This window comes from Athalia rosae, chromosome 7 (genome assembly GCF_917208135.1).
Source record: "Athalia rosae chromosome 7, iyAthRosa1.1, whole genome shotgun sequence".
NCBI classification, from domain to species: Eukaryota; Metazoa; Arthropoda; class Insecta; order Hymenoptera; family Athaliidae; genus Athalia; species Athalia rosae.
In genome coordinates, this window is record NC_064032.1 from 12,912,497 (window position 1) to 12,936,483 (window position 23,987).

General features: G+C 38.9%; 1 protein-coding gene across 17 annotated transcripts in view; it reads right to left on the minus strand.

Annotated features, from left to right (window-relative positions):
* LOC105687931 (zinc finger protein 391-like) overlaps positions 1 to 23,987 on the minus strand; it is a 40,212-nt gene that overhangs the window by 2,391 nt on the left and 13,834 nt on the right. The window contains exons 5-7 of one of the 17 annotated variants that reach the window (XR_007279690.1): positions 12,732 to 14,478; positions 12,419 to 12,609; positions 12,025 to 12,317 (exon numbers count right to left, since the gene is read on the minus strand). The exons of 3 other annotated variants lie outside the window; for them this stretch is intronic. Coding sequence is in view for 10 of the 14 variants with exons in the window: in XM_048659156.1 (XP_048515113.1) it covers positions 7,699 to 9,598 (1,900 nt within the window). In the remaining 4 variants the exon portion in view is untranslated. 13 more of the 17 variants (XR_007279689.1, XM_048659157.1, XR_007279692.1 and 10 more) reach the window with 13 other exon arrangements.

Genomic DNA, 23,987 nt, shown 5'->3' on the forward strand with positions numbered 1-23,987 from the left:
AACAGAAAATAGACTGAAACGGCAACTTTTATTTTCTTGGATATACTAGGAAAAAGGACATGTCAAACCATAGATCAGATTACGTTGTAATTAACATTATTTTTAATAAAGAAAATTCGTGGTCGTGATACAATTTTCTCAGAATCCATAGCTAACAATTTCTTCTCTGCTGGAGTTTTTCACTTGTCGAGGTGATTTGCCTTGAACTTTTTTATTATATCCTCTATGTAAAGAGGCGGAAGAGGTGGCAAAGGTCCCGGATGCGTTTTCCTGTGACCAATAAGTCCGGGTTTTTGTGTAAAGGACTTTCCACATACGTCGCAAACATACGGTTTCTGCCCTGTATGTGTTAAAATATGTTGCCTTTGCGCACCGGATCGTGCAAAAGGCTTTCCACAGATAGGACAAGGGTATGGTTTGTCACCGGTATGCGTCCTCATATGAACAGTGAGCCCACATTTTTCAGAAAATGTTTTCCCGCACTCTTCACATATCACTTTTTCGCTATGCCAACGAACATGTTGCTCTAAATTCTTCCGAGATACCAATCGTTTTGGGCAAATTGAGCACTTGAACTCCGGTTTATAATGCGCGAACTTCTGGTGGACCTTTAAGGTATGCTTATCCACGCAGGATTTTCCGCAGACATCGCAAACGACCGTAGGATTACCGCTATGATATTTCACCACGTGTGTTCTGAGATCGTTCTTTATTTTATACGCCTTTCCGCATACCTCGCAAGAAAAATTGTAAACGTCTGTGTGTTTCCTAATGAAATGCGCTTCTAGTATCCTTTTTTTCTTGCTCACGTAGTTGCAGATATCACAAGGAAATTCGGTCTTTGAAATGTTAAGAGATTTTTGGCCTTTGAAGTGTACTTCTAGTTCCATTTTGCCTTGGAAGGGCGGCATGGGTGTCCCGAACTTGTAAAAGGAATGCTGCGTCTTAGCTTGTTCAATCATGACATCTCGATTCAAATCATTCACGCTAGAAATTCCACGTGAATATCTCCTATTGATCGGCTCTGTTTTTGTCTTTGGGGGTGCAGCCTCATTCATTGGGTTCCTGGCATTACTGACAAGCGCTAATATTTCTTTTGGTACCACAACGGCATCGGCTAGAGCAGTCGAAACCTTTGGAAGAATGAATTTGGGCTTGGATGGATTCCGCATGATCGCTAAGAGCGATTTTCTCGACTGTTGACGTTTTTTTCTCAGCAAAAGCGGGTCGCGGATATTTCCATTCCTAGAAAAATAAATTACATCGCTTAATCAAGCATGTTCATTGTGACGGATGTGAGTCCTTACCTCTTTAATTATGAACGACGAGAAAAAAATGTTTCGCTTTCTCACAAGATTAAACGACATAAGATCTCCGATAATTTTCGTTTTATTAATCAACGTCTTATGTTCTATGATACAAGAATATCATCTATTCGCACGATGAAAATTAAAGTCGAAGGCTGCTGATTAACGATGACGAATGTTACATTATCTGCGATTCGCACTCAACTCAGAGCTTCTTTCCTCGCAATTTTTGTCTCCAAAGCATAGTCCTTCAATATGCTGTCGATGTAAACGCTAGGAAGTGGTGGATGAGATCCGGGATGGGATTTTCTGTGGCTTGTGAGCCCCGGCTTCTGTGTGAAAGTCTTGCCGCAAATATCACAGACATAAGGTCGTTTTCCCGTATGAGTCAGCAAATGCTGTCTAAGCGTGTTTCTTCTGGCAAAAGATTTCGCGCAAACGGTACATGAATGTGGTTTCACTCCAGTGTGAGTACGCTTGTGAATTTCAAGATCGTAAGGAATATGAAACATTTTTCCGCACTGTTCGCATACCACTCTTTCTTTCGTTTCGTGCCATTTGATATGCTGCTCGAGTCCCTTTTGCGTCATCAGACGTCGTTTACAGATTTTACAAACGTAATCCGGCTTCTCGTGGATGTATTTTATGTGAGACTTCAGAGAGTGTAAATTCTTGCACTCGTGACCGCAAACATCGCAGACTATCGGAGGATTACCGCTGTGCATTTGGTTGATATGCTGCTTCAGATTGTTTTGAATCTTAAATGGTTTGTTGCAAAATTTGCACGAGAATTGATAGTTGTCGGTGTGCTTTCTGACGAAGTGATCTCTCAGCGTGCATTTCTTATTACTTTTATAATCACATACCGTGCACTCGTACATTAGTGGACCATGAATCTTCTCCATATGAATTTTCAGCTCTCGTTTATGGACGTAGGTCTTTGCACATGTCTCGCACTTGAATGTATGCTGCTTCAAGTGCGATATCAATTTATCTTTGCTGGTATACGTCTTTTCGCACGTATCACAGTGCAACATCTGCCCTGTGTTTGAGGTAGTAGCTTTTTTCAACCGATTATTAGCAATCTTTCTTTTCAGTTTTTTTATTCCAACAAGTCTGGCTATCATTTCCGGCACGCATTCTATTTGCAATGGTTGTTTATGAGCTGAGGTCCTCCTTCGAGATACAGCGATGCTCAAGGGGTCCAATTGAAGAAGTCTAAAACAAAAATAGACAGAGAAACTGATTAAGCAGCTTGAACTATAATAAAATTAAAAATGAACAACCATATATTTTTAAATACTCACTTTATGGACAATTATAGCCAAATACAGTATTAATTGAACCAACTTACATGACACACAGACATCTATATTTATTCCTATAAAAACTCTGATAATGCTTATTTAGATTTACAAGATATAAAAACTAAGTATATATTTTACAATCGCTTCAGCCAATGATGAAAACTTTCGTATGCTATCGTCACATCACTTTTCAGCGATTTTTCTGATTCCGGGAGTCATCATCAAACATGAAGAGAGGAAAACTTCGAAGTTCTCTCGTTGCATTTCTGAACAGGGCAGTCAATTCGGATTTATATTTATGTACTTTCGTCATCGGTATGTCTTTTGCCAGCATATTCCATCTTGAACTGAGTTACGATAGTTTTAATGGAGACAGCTGGAAGCGGAGGTAAAGGTCCAGGGTGTCTTTTTCGGTGGCAAGTAAGGCCAGGTTTCTGTGCAAAAGCTTGTCCACATACATCGCACACGTAAGGTCGCTTCCCCGTATGAATGAGGATGTGTTGTTCCTGTGCAGTCTGACGCCTGAATGACTTTCCGCAAACAGGGCATGAGAATGGTTTCACTCCAGTGTGTACCCGCATATGGGAGTCGAGATCACGTCCCCGAAATTTCTTTCCACAGGTTGGACAGACGACCTTCTCTATGTTCTCATGCCACGATAAGTGTTGTCTCAAATTTTCTTGCGTCGTCATTCCTCGCTTGCAGATATGGCATTCGAATGCAGGTTTATGATGACGATACTTTATGTGCGCTTTAAGAGCATGAATATTTTTGCTGAAGTTTCCGCAGATATCACAAACTATAGGGGGGTTTCCACTGTGATCCTGCTTCATGTGGTGGTTCAGAGCCTTCTTTATTTTGAACTGCTTACCACATGTGTCGCATGAGAAATTAAATTCATTCGTATGAAGTCGTATGAAATGGTTTTTCAGGGTCCCCTTATTGTTACTCTTGTAGTCGCATAAGTTACACTTATACAACTGGAATTTGTGAATTTTATCAAAGTGTCCATCAAGGTATCGTTTCATGCTAAACGTTTTCCCACACTCTGTACACTTGTGCCTATGCTGTTTGAGGTGCTCAGCAAGGTTGCTTTTTTTCGAAAACGTCCGCTGGCATGAATTACATTCAAAAGTTCTGCTTATACTCGATGATTTTTTAGAGGATTCGATTCTTCTTGGCTGAATAGCTGCCTTTGCCACACTATTACACTCCGAATCTGATACTGTCATCTCATTCTTTACCTCGACATCTTCATCACCTTCCTTAGGCCATATCATGGAATCCAGAGGGTATTCGACTTTTACAACTTTTTCATCACTCAGGATTCTTGATTCATCCAAAGGTATGCTTAGTGGATCAGAGGGAGGTGCCCTAGAACAAACAAGTGACCGTTAAAAGTGATTTCGAGGATTACAAGTCTGCTAAACCAAATGGCTAATACAGAATTTTACAAATTTTAGCGTATCCAGTCAATTGAAAATTTCCCAATCACATTTAGAGTATACAAAGTATGTGTTGAACACATCGCTGGCAAGATAGGTGGGTACATGGGTTTGTGGGAAGGTAGTTAGTTTTTCAATTACATTGAAAATGTGTTTGATCTCAATTTAATCGTACCCAATTATGCACGCGTTATGCTTCTAAAATCAAATTTCATAAAAATTTCTTTGATCTTGAAGCGGTTTCTATTCCTTTAGATCATTAACTGTGAACTTACCATCAGCGCTAATAGTTGAGTAATCGTCATTTTCATGCCGATATGATTTTATAATTTATAACGATAAGGAGAGGCAGCCACTGATTATTGTCGGCATTATCTCGATGAAATCATCAAGGATATTTCTAACAGAGAAAATTAAAAGCCCTGTGACTATCGACCACGGTCTTTGCGTAAATGACTGTCCGAAAACGTCATGAAAACCAAAACAAGGTTGTTTCTTTGGATCAGGTATGCGCTGTTCCTGTAACGCTTGTCTTGAAAATCATTTCCCGCACACAGAGCAAAAGCGAATCATGGTATAAATATCGAGGAAATATTGTTCGCGAAAACATTGGAATAGCCATAGCTCCTGAGTCGTAATTCGTCTCTTATAAGCTCACCTGTAGTATATTCAAACTTGAGTTGGCACTTTAAAAAACATGAGCACTTTATTTGTGTTCAAAGTATGCCTTGGTTTTGAGCTCTTTACCACATATTTTTTAAGAATATTCACATGCATTCATGCGTTTCCTCACAAGGTGATCTCAAACACCCACTTTTCCTTATCATACAGCCACAAGTCTTGCGCGCATACTTTTCTGGCCTATCAATCAACAGTTTATGAGCCCTTCATTTGCACATAGGCTTGAAAGACGTGTTTGTACACCTTCATGTGTCTTACAAGTTTTCTTTTTGTCGAAAGTTTATACTCGCAAGTATCCAAGAAGTGGATTCTACAAATCGAAACTTTCTTGGAGATTTCGGTCACTTTTTCAAATTTGAGGAACTTTTCATGTTGTCACAGACTGTGATTTCATCTTTGTGCATGGTTCTGTCTAGGACCTCTATTTCGGTCTGACAGTATTCTAAAACAAAATATATAATTGATTATTACAAAATAATTACAACTATAAATATTGTCCGTTACTTACTTTGTAATCGTTTAATCAGATTGAAACAAATATGTGTATGTTTTACAATTTAAAATTGTCACAAAATAGATATTATTTATTGTAAAAAGTTCATCCGATTCACGTGTACTTCTGACAAATAAACCACTTACTCTAGCACGTTAACTTTGCACTTCAGAGAATAGGACAATTGAATTACAATTTCTGAATTATAATACTCACTAGAAATAACATTGGACAACGGATTCAATGCTCAAATACCGGGGCAAATGAAACTGTGATTCTGATTAATGTCAGTCTTTCTTAATCCCGGCTAGTTCATTAACGATATCACCTATCGGCATAACAGGTAACGGAGGATGAGGACCAGGATGTGTCTTTCTATGACATATTAATCCAGGTTTTTGGGTGAAAGCTTTCCCACAAATGTCGCAGACAAAAGGTCGTTTTCCCGTGTGAATGAGGAGATGTTGTCTCAACTGAGATCGCCGGGCAAATGGTTTGCTGCAGATGGGACACAAGTGAGGCTTGTTCCCGGTGTGTATTGACATGTGCCTCTTGAAAGAGTCCTTTTTATTGAATGTTTTTCCGCATTCTGCACACATTATCCGCTCCTTTTTTTCATGTTGCAATAGCAAGTGCTGATCTAAATTCTCCTGCGTTACCATCCGCCTCTTGCAAATGTGGCATTCGTACTTCGGTTTGTAATGAGCCCACTTCTGATGTACGTATAGCGAACCACTATTGCGGCACGTTTTTCCACATAAATCGCATATAGTTGGTATTTCTTTGTGGTGAAATCTAACGTGCGTTGTAAGGTCACCCTTGACTTTAAATTTCTTGCTGCAAAATTTACAAGGGTGCTCGTATGAGTCGGTGTGCTTTCTTGTGAAATGTGACTGCAGCGAGTGTTTAGATCTACAGACAAATCCACAAGCTTGACAAGGGAACAGAAGTGCCGATCTCGGCCGAGTCTCATGTTTTCGTTCCAAGTGAGCGATGAAAGAGGATTTTTTAATGCTTCTAAAATCGCAGACCGCGCAAACGTAGGCCCCATTTTCTTCTATGCAAACTTTTTTCTTATGGGTCCAAGCGACGTGCTTTCTAAATGTTATTTCAGTGGTGAATGTTTTCTTGCATGCTTTGCATTTTAGGGAACGATTCAAAATCGGAGATCTACGAAACGCAGAAGTCGATACGAACTGCACCTCCATAGCGCTACTACTTGCTATTTTCGATTCAGAAATATTTTCCATAATTTTTTCTATTGTGACTGTATCTCCTTCAAGTTTCACTTCATACAGGTCACCCAGAGAAGGTTCGTTGTCAACATTCTCTTCCATGCTGAGAATTTTACCATCGTCATGCTCCGACTCAGATTCATTAGATCTTATCGGATCTAATTCGTTTCTCACGGTCTCTGACATAAGGGGCTGCTTCGCTGTCCCTGTAGCAGAACCATCGTCAGTGGGGAGAAAAGCGTAATAGGGTTTACCATCATATTCCAGAATCTGCCATTCTTGCATAGCGATGGTTTCTTTGCCAAACGTGAAAAATCCTCGCTGCTTTTCGGAGTCAGTGTTGCTCTCGTATCTGCAACAGGAGCATAAGCAAATGTTGTTGAGATCCAAAAAGTTTGAATACAGAAAAAACTTACGTGTAGTACGGAAGGTATCAGAAGCTTCGAACAGAAGGACACAAGTTTTAGTAACTCGACTTAGATTTGAATTAGCCATGCAATCTGGATTCATATATTAGAATTGCGAATAGATGCAGAGATAATTCAAAGAACAATTTTTATTCTCAAATGGGCCAATTTCTGATGCACATACAGAGAATTGCAGTTCGAACAGGTCTTTTAACATAAGTTCCATATTATGGACACTTTGACCTCACGGATATCTCCGGATCAAGATTTCTATGAGCTCTAGCCGATTATTGTCTTTTTTCAAGTAATCAACTGGATTCTTCCCAAAAGAGGAATTTTCCACTGGCGCACAGCGTCCTAAAATATGAGAAAAGTTGTTAATTTGTGTCCTAAAGATTTTCTTCGTCGTTATGTTCGGTGATCTGACAAAACAGCACAGTGTGACTTTTGAACAGTAAATAAAAATTGATGATAGGTATTTTCAAGCCACGTCTGGGACGACCCGAAATCAGAGAATCGGTTTGGGAATTTATCGCCTCGAAATCAATTAAAAATAAATTAGGTCTTGAAACTATCAACATACAAATTTTTTACTTTATTTTCTATGTAAGATACCTACAGGCTGCAAGCCCTTTACGCCTGGCTGAATTGGAATGGAAAAGTCAGAACATTAAAAGAAAAAAAACGAAGCATGAAATGGCTAAGAGCTTTGAAACAGGTACAGACGTTTACGTTTAGGTACAAATTGCACCGTTTTCTATTTATATTCGCACTGTATCTTCAGCAGATGACTGCCATAACACGTTTGAAATCACGCTTTGCACTAGTTGTTCATAACATCATTTAGTATGTGATCGATGAGCACTCTTGGAAGGGGTGGATGAGATCCTGGATGCGATTTCCTGTGGCTGATGAGCCCTGGTTTTTGCGTGAATGACTTCCCGCAGATATCGCAGACGTATGGTCGAATCCCCGTGTGTATGAGAAGGTGTTGTTTCAGGGCCGTACGTCTGGCAAATGATTTGCCACATATGTTACAAGTGTATGGTTTATCTCCAGTGTGAATTCTCATATGAACCTTGAGTCGGCTGTTCCTAGAGAACGTCTTCCCACATTCCTCACATACAACATTTTCTTTTTTTTCGTGCTGTCTCAGCATGTGCTCATTTAAGTTTTCCTGCGTTACAAGTCTTCTCTTGCAAATTTTACACTCGTACTTTGCCTTATAATGAGCAAACTTTTGATGCACATAAAGAGAGTTGCTGTTCAAGCATGTCTTGCCACATACATCACATATGACAGGACCCTCCTTATGATTGAATCTTATGTGGTTTGTAAGATCGCCTTTGACTTTAAACTTCTTGCCACAAGTTTCACACGAGAATTTGAAATCATCCGTGTGTTTTCGCGCAACATGTACTTTGAGCTCATATTTATTTTTGTTTTTATAATCGCACTGATTGCAGTAAAAATATTCTGTAATCAGATCTACGGTGGAACCAGTCAGAGATTGGATCTTGTGCTTTCGCTTTATATGAGAATAAAGGGAGGCCTTTTTCAATGTTTTAAAATTGCATTCGTTGCAATTATACAATGTTCCATCACTTTCGGCTCTGTGTCTTCGCTTGTGAGAATACATTGTGCTTTTCTTCAGGCATTTGAAATCACAGATATTGCATCTGCATTCTTCTGCAGTTGTCTTGTGTTTTCTTGCGACATGAGACGCCAGTGCAGCCCGTTTGTTACATTTGAAATTACAGGACGTACAGGAAAGTGACGTTGGCCCACCGCAGTCTAATGACTCTTCATGCTGTTGGACGTGATGTTGGAAGTTCTCTTTTTCACAAGTTTTAAAATCGCATATGTTACAGTTAAACTCTTCCTTTGCCTTGCTATCCCTATTCATTGATACATTTTTGCTAGGCATGTGCTTTTTGGCCATATGAGATGCAAGCGTACCTCTCTTGTTTGATTTGAAATCGCACAACTTGCATGGAAAAATGCGTTTATTCTGCTGCTCTTTGGCTGTCCACATGTGCGCTTGGAGATTATTTTTTTTGCAATGATTGCAGCTGAACTTGCCACATTTACATGTATAAGATCTTTCAACAGTGTCTCGGATCTTGTGCTTCCTCATGAAATGGGAGGACAAAGTTGTTCTCTTGGAACATCTAAAATCGCAGATACCGCATAGATATAAAACGTTCTTCTCGACTCTGTGCTCCCACTTGTGGTAATCTAAGAGATGCTGTGTTGAAAATATTGCATCGCATTTTACACGCGCGTGGACAATAGACTTGCGTAATCGAATTTTCTTCAATCTTTCAAGCTTGGATTTTCGAATATTCCTGGACTTATGCCTCCGTAACATACTTTCAATTGGAAATTTAATGTCACATTTATCGCATGGATAACAACCTATCATGACCTGGCAGAGATGGGCCAGTGACTCGTGATACGGATCTGTAACAATATCTGTCGCACATTTTGCACTGATCAAATCCTCGTTGATTTCCGCCTTGATTTCATTAGCTGGTATCAATTTGTCTCCAGACTTCATCCTCAATTTGTTTGTGGACCTGACAGGTACCAGAGAATAAGAAGGTACTCCTTTAAGGTTTAATTTCTGCCAGAGTTCCCTCAGAACGGAATCTTTGCTCAAGATAAATTTGGCAGCCGAATCTGTTTTGATTATTTTCCGGCCTAGGCGGATGGTGGAATACCTAAAAAAAAAAAATGATGTGGTCGTTAATCAAAGGTAAAGTGTTACATTGGAAATTTAAAAGTTATACTGCTGGTAAAAAACAAAGAAAATTGAAAGAGGGAAAACAAGGGTTACAAGTCCGTGTGGCCAAAGGTTGAAATCATAGTGACGACAATCAATTTCATCATTGAAGATCATTCTCTGGCATCAAACATGATTATATTTTCTAACGAATTTCTCTATCTCCAAATTTATGTATGTCAGGAGCCACGTATTTATATTGCAGTTTTCATGACCCTCCCCACTACCTGTTCCTCCAAAGTTTTTTCAAATTGGTTCGACTTATTTAATTATATCAGGATGTACAAGAACAATGACTGATTATCTTTAATTGTAAGAGGATGAAATTTCATGGTTGATGTTTCCTCTGTTCTTGCCCAATGGCATAGATGGAGAAGAGAGATGTGCATCAGGATGCTTGCGCCTGTGCTCAATCATGTAGTATCTTCTTTTAAAAGCTTGTCCACATAGATCACAGATATGAGGACGATCTGCGGAGTGTGTGGCCAAATGAGTATTTCTCATATGTGAAGTTCGGAAATTTTTTGCGCAGATGTGACAGGGGTAAGGTTTCACTCCTGTGTGGGTGGTCATATGAGTGGAGAGGTATCGTTTGGAGGTGAAGATCTTGCCGCACTCTTTGCACGTGTAAGTTTGACTGTGTTGCAGCATGTGATTGTCCAGATTTTCCTGAGTAAGGAGTCTCTTGTTGCAAACGGAGCATTGATATTTATATTCGTTGAGGTGTGCCACCTTTCTGTGTTTATACAAGGAATAGCTGCTAGTATAAAATCGTCCACAAGCATCGCACATGTGTTGTGAGCTGCCATGCGTACCCACATGAAATTTTAGGTCCCATTCCATTTTAAATCTCTTGCCACAGTGCTCACAGGAAAACTTATAGTCATTGGTGTGCTTCCTGATGTAGTGCGACTTCAAATTATTTTTTGTCTTAGTGTGATAATCACACTTATCACAACGGTGTAACATGGAAGAATCAATTGTTTCGTGTACCAATTTGTGCGCCTTTAGGTCACACTTGTATTTAAAAGCCTTCAAACACACTGCACATTTGAATGGACGGTGAAAACTGTGCTTACTTGTTATATGTCTCAATATTTTGCTCTTTTGTTCAAAAGCAGAGTGGCATATGTCACAAGTATAATTTCCATCTGTTAATTTCTTGTAGAGAACTCCTTGAGGTTTCGTATCTTGTCTACACAATTTAATGCCAACCAGCTCTTCTTCATCTCTCAAGACAATACTCTTCACTTTCAAATCGTCAGCTCCAGTTTCCGTAGTTTTTGACACTTTAGAAACTTTATTTTTGCTCCTGGCTCCAGGATAATTTTTTTTTACCCTCAATCTCTTCCGTGCGATTGTTGACTTCTGGGAAACTATCGCCGCTTCCAATTCACTCTGAAGATTCAAGAGAAAGTGAGGATCAGTTGCAACACTTCTTTCCTCGCTAGCCCATGGACGATTGATCAGCTTCGCTATATGGCAATGAGATTTCCTAGAACATGAACAACAAATATTTGTTAGTTTGCCTTTTTCAAGAACACCATTCATATTCACTACTATCGAATCTCATACAATGTTTATCTAGCTACACCATTTGGGTGACACTCATCATGCTGAATCGTTCAAAATGTCTTGTCACTTTATTCATGAATCCTAATATGATCACATATGTGTAGAATTACATTTGCGTCAACCGAGTGTAGCAGGTATTAAACAAGCTTCTATTTTACCATCTCGTTATTTTTGTTAGATAGGTGACAGCAATATCTTAGCTGTGGCCTGTTGTTTCTCCCAGTGAAACAGTTCTGAGTGACGATTTCTCAGTAAATTCCAAACTGTAGACAGTGTTTTACAACCCCTTAGTGAAATGGATTCTGAATCGCCTCATGGCCAAGGTTGAAGTGTTGAAATAGGCAACTTATTTGACTACGAGCTGAGCCAGAATCGACCTCACTAGAGACATAGATAGTATTTCTTCATCCATGGAATCTCCATCTTAAATTTCGCATTTATTCACCAGGTGATATTCCACCTAGAATGAAATACAATTCTCATTTAGGATAACAATATACATATTGGCAATGAAAGTCCTGTTCCTCCAAGTTGTGAAAAGACGATTTTGGGATGCTTCTTTTTCAATGTATAGAAATCACCAGGGTATGTTCTGCCCGAATCCACTCCCAAATCCTGGCTGGTTTCTGTTAATAGTGTTCCCAAGAGCTGTTTGACATGTTACTTCTAAGCCACACTTTTTGCTTAAATATTTTATTATAATGGTTAAACTTTCAACTTTCTGAGGATTAACTTCATTTATGTTATTTAGAACGCTGCAGTATAAACTCAACAGTGACACAAATGTACCTACGACACGTTGTATGAGAATTATCCAGTCACTCTAGTTTTCCAGAGAAATACAACCCGGCGCAAATTCTATGAGACAGTCAGTGTTTCTAGAGTCTTTCCAATTGATTCACTTTCCTGCGATTATCGAAATCTATTTTTTTTTTATTAATAAATAAGGCCCTCAAATCAAACGTCCTTTATGTGGAGATTGTAGTTTTTGTGAAAATCGCACGATATTCTCATATGTAAAGAAGTTGTTATAAAGCTTTTGTCTATTCAATTTCACCTCTGTTCTGCTTGATGAAGAATACCTGAAAAAGAATATGATTGTTGATACTAGGATCCAAATATTTTCGATGGTTGACATTGAGAAAAAAATGTGAACAATTGTTATGAATTCTTTATACTTTACCTGTAGGTAAAAATTAACAAACCACACCATTGGTTTCATCCTGACGAGATCATTTAATAATTTGATAAGCCGGAGACTGCTTCCACAACGATTGGGGAAAACATTTTTCTGTGCCACTAAAACTTTTTCAGGCATTCCGGTCTCGCGATTAAAACCTGCCGCCCTGTATAATATCGCTTCACCAAGTTTCTCTAAAGAAGATAAACACACATTTGTACAGAAAAAACTATTCTTTATTGAAGTATTTTCCTTTGTTGTTCAATTAACAACAGATTATTTCCTGATACACTGATCCAGTTAGAGATGGACTTACATAACAACCAACTATGTCTATTTTCTATGACGTTATACCCTTTTCTAAATCATCACATACTGAGCACACAGACGTGAGTTGGCTATTTATTTCCATCTCAGTCTTCACGAATGTAATTTTCATCATCATTACTTGGCGCATGTGAAGTTCAAGGTATAACATATCTTTTTATGAACCATTTTTTTTGGCAGTATAGCAAAACTTTTGCTGACACAAGTTTTCATATCTTTGATTACGTTGGTTTGATCTTATAAAACTTTATCTCAGATTGCATTTTTTTCCAACTTCTTCTTACACCAGTACTCATGGCTCTTTCCAGAGTTAACACAACAGCTTATGCTCGACCAAAAAAAAAATCACCATAAAATGAAATATAACTTTGCTTTTCAGTTATCCAGTGGTGTTGGAATCCAAGGAACTTTGTAGAATCGTTCCTATCTTCTTCCTCATCTCACGAGATTCAGTTGGTTTTTGTCTGGAAGATGAATCATGTAGCGTATCTGCATATATACCCCATAACAATTCAATTAGAACTTGACTGGTTTCATATAAGTTGGGAATAATGTGATCAAATCACCATCCGATAATAGTCTGACTTCATGAAGCATATCTGATTGACGTTGCAGATACATGATGCTATTTGCTATTCTTTTTGATAATGATCTTATCTTGGACGCCATGAAGTAGGTTTGTAATCTTAATGGGTGGTGGTGCAGGATGTACGCCTGGGTGTTTCCTCCGATGCAGCATCATCGGCGAGCGTTGGGTGAAGCTCTGCCCACACAAATCACACACGTAAGGCCTTTCGCCGACATGTGTGAGTAGGTGAATTTTCTGGGAGCTCAGACATCCGAAAGTCTTTCCGCAGATGGCACAAAGGTATGATTTCTCGCCAGAATGAGTTCTAAGGTGTTTAGTGAGGCCATGTTTCAACTTAAACTCCGTTCCACATTGTTCGCAGACGTATCTTATTTTATGAAGCTCCATATGGCAGTCAAGATTCTTCTGAGTCTTAAAACGTTTATGACACGTAGGACATTCAAACTCTTTAACGCTGTTCTTGTGCTTATAATTCTTGTGAAAATATAACGAACTCTTGCTCGGGTATGAGGATCCGCATATGTCACAGATGCAGGACGATTCCGTGTCGTGATTTTTCAGATGTGTCGTATAATCAGATTGTACCTTAAACAATTTACCACAGTGCTCACAATTGTAGGGGTAATTGTTGGTGTGTTTCCTGATGTAATGAATCTTCAGATAGGGTTTCGTTCTCGCTTTAAAGTCGCATAAACTACAGCCATGTAGTTTCAACGATTCGTTGTGCAATTCCATGTGACGAGTGAGGTAAGCAATGGTTTTAAATCTCTTGGAGCAAACTGCGCAGGTATGAGGTCTAGAATCGCTATGCTTGGTCATGTGGCTTGTCAGCTTAGTCTTTCTGTCGAATGTTAAATAGCAAATTTCGCAGCTGTGAGATTTCTTCAATTGAACAACTCTTCTTTTTTGCGTTAATGTATTTTTCTGATTTGATCTCCTTCTGAAGTCGAGTGGCGTGTTGTCCAAATCATCGTCATCCAGTCCGATTTCCGGCTCTTCATTTTGCTCAATTAGTTTAGATTCTCTGATATCCTCAGACTTTGGTTCCTTCGTCATAAACATGCTCACTGATTTCGGAATCAGAAAAAAATCCTCGCCTAACTTCACTGTCAAATAAGAGGGGCCCAGGGGGTCCATCGGCTTGTACCTAAAAAATTATAATCTGGTTATTCACATCGGATAAAAAATAAATAAGCGTAACTAGAAACCATGCCGATGCCAACAAAAACTTGAATATTTATGTAATATTTGTTGATTGTCGTCAGTCAATACTGCCTACTACTAGTTGTATGGGGAGCATAGTCAATCAAGTTTTCATCAATTCTTTCCCTGGCTAATTATTTGAAAATTAAATTTTTTAACGTTTTGCTTCCAACAATAGCAATAATCGCTAGTCACTGGAGTTAAAACCGGTTTTTGAATGTTGGATTGCTTACGTGTTGCTCATTATTCAAAAAAGCAATAGTGATGGAAAAGAAATATCAATAATAGAAATTTTATTCAATAGGTAAAAGATCTCGCATATACAACATTTTTATAATAATTTTAGAAACATAATTATAATTTACATAATTACACAAACATGTAACGGAATGACCAAACCCTGTTATTATCAGAGCCTGATCAAAGATAAGTACCTACCTATTCTTCATATATCCCTCTAGCAAGTAACTCTGTAGCAATGACCAATGCAAGTCTTCAACTTTTTCTAAGTCATTCTCAACTACTTTGAACTTTAGCCGCTGTTAATTTTCACGAGCTCCTTGAGTTTTTGCTGTGTACTTTTCAGTAAAGATCCAACTTCAGCACAGGATGGGGCGACAGTCAATTGGGATATTTGTGTCTATGAATTATCATGGAGACTCTCTGTGTAGATGCAGAGCTACATACAAATATGACAGCAATATAGCTCAACGCTGGTGCATGTGAACACATGCAATTGACGTAGGCTTTGCATATTAAATGTTTCAATGCATTCAAGGCATATAATAGGTCTGTCTCTGCTGTGAACGAGTAACATGAGGCAATGTTCATCTTACTGTAAAAGATTTACCGCAATGATCAGTAGAGCTCTTGCCATTGTGCTATTTTTCCCCATGCGCTTTGGCAGATTCTCGGAAAGCAAATCCTCTGTAGCAAATTCCACACTCAACACTACACTCAGTTTCTGTTTCTCCGCCTGATGCTAGCAAGCTGCATTTTGGCTGTTGCCAAGTGATCTGTGATTCAGTAGAACATTACCAAACTTTTATAGACTACTGAACTGCAGCAAAACTGCCTTGTGTGTCGTCAAGTCTGACACAATCATCTTTAAATCTCGTTACCGCACACTTCGCAGGGTAGAAGTTTGTAGAATGTCTTGCTTACTGCCTGAAGATGCTTCTTCAGGGAATATTTCATTTCAGAAGCAAGTAACTAAATTTTGCAGATCGAAAGATGGGGCAATACATGCACATGTTAAACTTCTTTTGATCAGCAAATGTCTCATGAGAAGTTTAAGATGTCGATTCAACAAATATTCCTCCATCTGCTTGATACTTCTTCTATGCTGTTGTCGTTGGAGACTTTAATCACAAATAACTTTGACTCACGTTTTCGGAGTCAATATGCATTTTGAATTCCATTGCTGAAACCCACATGAATTTTTCACCTTGGCTATGGTTGTACTGTCAGGGAGTCATTTGTGGTTCTGAAACAAAACAAGCTAGTCAGTCCCTGTTCGGATAAAAGAAATGGTCTCTGCACCAGTATTTCAATCAACAGAACAAGCTCTAAGAGATACATGAAAGCTACTGTTGCTCTTTATGCCTTGGTCCACGTCAAATGTAAAACAATCAATTCCACAGGTGGGTTCTAGACGAGCTGGGCATCCGGATGATCTGCGTACAAAAGATTACTTGTAAATTATTCATATTTATTGACAGCTACAAATGAATACAGTTATTTTATATTCAATCGAAGTGACTGACGACTTTTATCGATAGAATTTTAATTCGAAAGGAAAAAGAATGAAGCATGTAACCAAGTTCAAACTAACAATGGATGTTATGTAAATTATATGTATAATACGACATAATGAGTGGGTAATGAACAATAGATCATCTTTATGCGATGTACAGGTATGGTAATTTAAATATCGTTCAGAGAGTGTACGAGTTAAGATAAACAAAGTCCCAGATTGTTGCTCTCATTTCACTCGTTTTTTTAATCCGAAATGAATTTCGGTTAAGCATGCTAATTTGAAGCATGAGCCTTTTCTTTGATATCTTGGATGATTTTTGTGATGTGGATGGGTGGGGGAGGGGAAAATCTCCCAGGGTGTCCCCGTCTATGTCGCATCATACTTGATCTTTGAGTGAAAGATTCTCCACAAACATCGCACTTGTAGGGTCGTTCTCCAGTATGTGTTAGGATGTGAGTTCGGAGGCTATTGATGCTTTTGAACGGCTTTCCACATATAGAGCATATTTGGGGTTCGGGATTACCATGCCTCCTGTGCATATGATACTGGAGACGTGACCTCTCGTTGAACTCTTTATTACATTGTTCACACTTAAAGCCTTCTCTATGCTTAAGTAAATGATTCTGAAGGTTCAGATCTGAAGTAAATTTAAGCCTGCATTTTGGGCAGGGATAATTAGAAACTTTAACTCTGTGGTGACGTTTATGGGCCACTAGTGATCCTCGGCGATTAAATGATTGGCCGCAAACCTCACAGACGAATCCTGTGCCATCAATACGGTGAACCCTTATATGCGCGCCGAGATCTGCTTTTAACTTAAACGTTTTACCACAGTTCTCGCAACTAAATTGACCCACGCTGTCATCATGTTGTCTTACATGGTGGTTTTTTAACGCTTGTTGAGATTTGTAACGTACATCGCAAATATCACAGGAATAGAATATCTGGTCATCGTGACAGGCAAGATGTCTCTCAAGATCCTGTTTAGATCTGGACCTTGCAGGACACTGAGGACATTTCCAGGGCCTTCGAGTGTTGTGATTTCTCATGTGCCTCCAGAAGTCACTTCTATTTATGAAATCCCTGTCGCATGATGTGCAGAAAGTATTACTAGGCTCATCGCCGAAAAGTTCTACAGCTGTTGGCTCGGTTTCAGAATCAGTACCATCATCTTTTACTTTTGTACTTTCAATCTCCACATGAATTGTGGGTGATTTGGTACACAGCTTCTTAACCACATTTGTTTCTTTCACCACAATTTCTTTACTCTTCTTCTTGCCATCATTGTCTTTTACTTTTGTACTTTTAATCTCCACACGAGCTGTAGGTGATTTTGTACTCAGCTTCTTGACCAAATTTTTTTCTTTCACCACAATTTCTTCACTCTTCTTCTTGCCACCATTGTCTTTTACTTTTGTACTTTTAATCTCCACACAAGCTGTGGGTGATTTGGTACGCAGCTTTTTGACCAAATTTTTTTCTTTTATCACAATTTCTCCACTCTTCTTCTTGCTGATCTTCAAGATTTTGATTGGAGTAAATGTTTCGTGTGTTCTATTTTCAACCTTACTCCTACTTCCTTTTTCAAGGCTGGTACGTGATGTTGGGGTGGGACTTTTCATTAGGCGATCCATCTCTTTGATGCACCAAATCATGCCCCTGGAACATAGAATTTAAAATCAGGAAATTGAAAAGGATGAAAAGGTGGATGAAAATAAAAAGGGACTCAAATCAAACCTGAGGTCGAGTTTATCGTACCTTTTACGTTTTTGCGGGCCTTCAACATGTATTTGGGGATCTGTTTGGATTGGAATACGCAAGGCATCTAGTGCAGACGAACCCTCAGAGTTTTCACCTTCCCAATCAAATCCGTGGATGTCGCGAGGAAGTCTTCCAGTTGGCCTGGAAGAGTTGTAATTTTAGTAGACCTGTTGTTTCTTAGTCTGAAATTGATGTCAGGGCTGTTGTTTCAGAAACTGATGTTTGAGAGACTGTAAATAGAACACCTTGCTTGAAATTACTCTGTCTTCCATATGACTTAATAAATTCAAGATATAAGTTTCAGATATAAGTTTCAGATATAAGTGCTTAGATATTATTACCAAGTTTGATTCACTGTCGAACATTATTTCATTAGAACCCAAGCACAAACGATGCTGCTTCACAGAAAAAATATTTAGCTGCTGGAAATGAAAGCTTCCACTCAGTTTTTGATATGGCCAAGAATTTGCCATTCAACAACGAATATTTTGGCTGTTGACCTTATCATATATGAAAATTAACGTTGAACTCATATGGCCTAGTCTTAAGATTCAGAGACCAAATTAGCTTCAATCTTTTATTCAACCCTGTGACAATGTGGATACTCAAGTATATAAAATCTATTTTATTTTTTAAATTTCTGCTTATACATAACAATGTTGCTGCATTGTAGATTAGCCAAGTACAAGTATGTGATATAACCGAGAATAATCATCAACTCATTTATAATTAATAGGCATTTAGAATCTTACCAACATCAAACTCAAAGAAGGTACTCTAGCACAAATCAAGGTGACGGTACGATAATCAACATACCTGAAATTGCGGGATAATGATTAAGGATATACCTAGAACATTATAAGAGTAATTGCAACATAATAACGTATTCCGACACTTAAAAATTTACACTCCAAAACTCAAACGCACGTAGATTTTTGGTGTGCGGTAAGATTCCCCTGGCAGGAGAATCCTCGATGACAAATTTGGCATATATACGGTCGTTCGCCCGTGTGACCACGCCGATGAATAGTGAGTGTCGATCTCTGCGAGAAGGCCTTGGGACACTGATCGCATTTGTAGGGCTTTTCTCCGGTATGAATCCGTCTGTGCATCCGCAAATTTTCAGAGTCTGTAAATCCTTTGCCACAAATATCGCAAACATAGGGCTTTTCCCCCGTATGAATCCTCCGGTGCTTCTTTAGGTGCTCCGAGCTGCTCAAACTCTTTCCGCAGTAATCGCATAAGTACAATTTCGTAGGATTGTGACTTTCTTTATGACGAAATAATGAGCGCTTCGTTGCTAATACCCGTCCGCAAATGTCACAGGCTGTGCTCGTCACTTTACTCGCCTTCATTTCTGGATGTGTTCGTCTGCAGTGGGCGGATAACTGTCTCCTCAGGTGAAAGGCGCTGCCGCAAATGGTGCAAATGCATGGCTTTTCCCCAGAATGAATATTGTAGTGTTCTTGGAGTTCGATAGCTTTACGAAACCTTTTATCGCAGTCGTTGCACTTAAAAGGTAGATCGGATTTGTTTGTATGTCTCAGCATGTGGATGCCAAGAGCTGCGACGACCGTTGTTTCGTAATCACACTCTTTGCACATGTAGCTTGGATAAAAATGTGTCTTTTCATGTCGAGTGAGATCTCGAAACAGACGAAACTTTTTGGGACAATGATTGCAGGTAAGGTCACCCGCAGTATGCCTGAGCAAATGTTTTTGATAATTGCTTTTGTGACGGAATACTTTATTGCAAGTTTTGCAAGCAAACTCAGCATACCCGCTCTTCTCTGATTTCACATTCAGGTCAACATTCACCACCGGCCTACCCTCGTTCTTATTTTTATTTCCGGCATGCTTCTTCATATGTTTTCTAAGATTAATGTAAGTTCGAAAAACTCTCCCACACTGGTTGCAAGTATTCTTTCTTTTACCCTTGTGCTCGATTTCATGATTGTTCAGCAGGTCTTTAGTTTTGAAAAATACAGCACAGGTCTTGCAGTGGTAAGCTAGGGGCATATCGTCTTCATCATCATCATCATCTTTCAATTCTTCCTTTATAGGATGGTTTACATCGCTCGATGTTTGGTCAGCGGTTCCAACTTTCTGAGCTCCTTCGTCCGATTGCTTGTTCTTGACCAGGTCGAGCTTCGATAGCATGAGAATTCGATAATATTCCTCGGACAAGGGTAGTTGCATAAATCTGAAATTAGAATTTGATATCCATCAGTGAGATAACAAGGTTCGTTATTTTACGAGCTCCATCATCATATATCATCAAAAATATAATCGGCGGCGCAAATAACGTACCAAATTAGCGCTAAGTATGCATTCTAATTGTTAATTGCTGATTTGTTGTAACACGAACGACAACTCTATTGAGTAACTTATTTCTGTTTCACACATAACGCTTGGATGCTGTACAATGATCACCAAAGGGATACGACATATTTTTTTGCGTTACAACCTAGTTTTTCACATTGCTGTCAATAGGCTTCAGTCATTTGTTATTTTTTCATTTTAATAATACCCCCAAACATTTTCCAAACACTTTATTTTATCACTTATCATACATGGGTAGAGCGACCAAGACCTGAATCTTTCTTGTCGTTCTTTTATACGATACAATAGATTGATCAAGCTACTAATGTTAGACTTTGTTAAGCAGGAACCTTGCTTAGGATTCCACAAAGTTCGAGAAACTCTCGTTATTGATTTTCAAAAATATCTTTCATGTCACGAGAAAACAGTAACATCAGCAAATGATGGACTCTTTGGACGTTGAAGACAATAAATAATTATTTTTGAATCAATTAAGTTCTTGTATTGTAATGTTTACCATGTGAACTCTATTATGAGCATTGAGTAATGCCCTAGAGACAAAAGATCTTGTACAAAAATTACACTGATAGGGTCTTTGGCCTGTGTGATATCGTTTGTGAATAACTAATGTGGAATGCTGCGTGAAAGATTTCTCACAGGTATCGCAACTGTATGGTTTCTCGCCAGTATGAGTTCTTTTGTGGACAACGAGAGTGGTTCTTTTGTGAAAAGCCTTTCCGCATACATCGCATACGAGAGATTTCTCGCCTCCATGGAGACGAAGGTGATCCTGTAGCGAACCTTTTGATGAAACTGACTTCCCGCACAAATGACAGTCAAACTTATTGTCACCGGTATGTGACTTGACGTGTAACACAAGTGAGTTTTTATAAGCAAAAGTCTTCCCGCAAAATTCACACTGATGTTTAACTGGCTTGAAATTGGGTTCATGGATCTTAGCGTGTCGCATAAGGGTATGATTGTTGGGAAAAGCCTTGCTGCATGTCTTGCACACATGCTCCTTAGCCTCGTGTTTTACGTTCATGTGGCCATGTAACTCGGCGTTTGTGAAGAAACCCTTGTTGCATACGTCACAGAACTTTGTGTATTTTTCAAAGTGTCTTCTGTGATGTGTAGCCAGTTGAGAAGCTTGTACAAACGATCTACCACATACATCACATATAAAATTACGTTCTCTCGTATGAATCCTCTTGTGAACCGCCAGAGTATTTGTTCGTTTGAAAGATTTACTGCATACGTCGCATCTGTAAGGTCGCGCGTCGCTGTGCGCCACCAAATGCCCCTCGAATAGATTTTTCGACCTAAACTTCTTTTCACAAATGTCACATCGGTAATATTTTGTAGATTGAACAACTGGTTTGGTGATAGATTTTTCAGAAGTTATGTCATACTTGCAGGGAGAATCCTCTATTGTCTCAAAGGCACTTTCTCTAGAGGTTTCAAAACCTTGAAGTTCTTCATACGTCAATGCAACTCGGGTGTCGCTATTTGGCAGTGAGTTTGTAGCTTTTATGGTCACTTCATATGGAGAACTTCCCCGATCATCCTGCGTTGACAAACATTGACCCTCTTCTTTTAAACTTGCGTCAACTGCTGTGATCAAGACGTGTTCTGTTTCCGGAGTTTTCGAAATCTCTTTTGGGCGCTTCGCTATTTTCAGGTTTAATCTGGAAATAAATGCAGAATAAAGTGAGATGTTTGATGAACCTACAATAATTCTGAAAGGCATTGGAGTTTGAGCAAATTTCTTTACTAAAGTTTCATCAACTTGTACGATTTCCTCTTGAAAGTGTTTTAGAATGTGGATATACATTTCCAATAACGGGGATCTGAGACAAACAACATTCAACTTTTCTTTTTAAACTTCACAAACTTCTGCAAGGGCTCGTGGCGACATTCGAGTTACATCAGATAAATAATATTCGTTTACATAATAATACATACAATCCCGAAATTCAATAAATTCTTATAAAATACTTGACGTGAAAATATATAAGAGCGACTGAATGCGTGAATTACTTATTCGAATTCGTCAAATTTGTACTCACGCTATCGCTGCTAGGTACCCAGATAACCAAGTGTGTTTCGATTGCTGCAACTCTTGCTATTTTTTTGTCAAATATATGCTGGAAATTCTTTCTATCCATTGTAATCTACAGCAAATGTACAGCAATGATTGCAGACGTTATTCTGCAATCTAAGGAATACTCAATGTTGGCAATATTTGCTGAGAATATGAAAGCAACTGAGGAGAACTTCTCGCATTTTGCTGATCATTTGCTAACATAATTTGTTGGACTTGTTTGATTTTATTTTGGTACCAATCGAGGGGATATACCTTGCTCTGAATTTGCATGCACATTGTTATTCGGGTATTCTACCCGTGACATTAAGAGATATCATCGATTTAACTTGCCCTCAAACTGTTCTGTCTAACTTCCCCGACAGCCCTTGACGGTCAGCAGCAATAGTTCTGATGGACCTTTAATTGTGCTCCAGAGACAAATCCTTTGGGACAAATATTGCAGACATAGGGTCGTTCTCCGGAGTGATATCGTCGATGAATTACTAGGCTTGTTCTCTGGGTAAATGTTTTCTGACAAATATCACAGGTGTAAGGCCTTTCTCCGGTATGCGTCCTCATGTGGACAGTCATCGTTGATCTTTTGGTGAAAGTTTTCGTGCAAAAATGGCAAACCACCGGTCTTTGACCAGTGTGGAGCCTAGTGTGTTCTTTGAGCGATGCACGAGTACACAACTTTTTACCGCACGTATCGCATGTATAATTTTTTTCACCGGTGTGAGTCCTAACGTGAAGCTTGAGCGATTTCTTTGTTGCAAACAATTTTCCACAGACTTCGCATTGGTTGCGTTTTTCGGGCATGTAATCGGGTTCGTGGATTTTTGAGTGCTTGTCAAGGGCGTTCTTGGAGTTATAAGCTTTTCCACAAATGTCGCAGATGTGCTCGTTAGCGGTGTGCTTTGCAAATTTGTGCGACTTGTAGTCAGCATTTGTGTGAAAACCTTTCTGACAGAATTCGCATAAAATTTTGTAGTCCAAGGTATGTCGTTTCTTGTGTATCGTTAATTGAGATTTCAATTTGAAGGAACTCGAACAAATGTCGCAATCAAAATCTTTTGTGTTTGAATGACTTTTGCTATGGACTTTCAGTTCAAACGACCTTTTGAACTTCTTTTCGCAAACATTGCAGCTGAACTTGAACTCCGTGCTATGAACTACTTGGTGTTTTCTAAAAAGTTCTCTGTTGACACATATCCGGTCACATTCGCGGCATTTCCATTCACTTTCGATTTTCTTATTGGATGTAATCTTTTCTCTGTTAGGATCGACAGCGACTGGTGAAAGCGATTTGTTTTTGGTTGAACAGGGCGTAAATAACGTGGTATTCGCGACTGGTTCTGCCTTTTTACGTTCTTCGAGTTTTCTTTTTCTGAAAATAACATATGAATAATTAATGTACATTGATAATTGAGTGGCTGGAAGCAAAGCTGAAAGGGGCTCGGGAAAATTCGAATCATGAATTTACAATACTTTTGATTATGCAACTGAAAACTATATCTAAGAGGTTC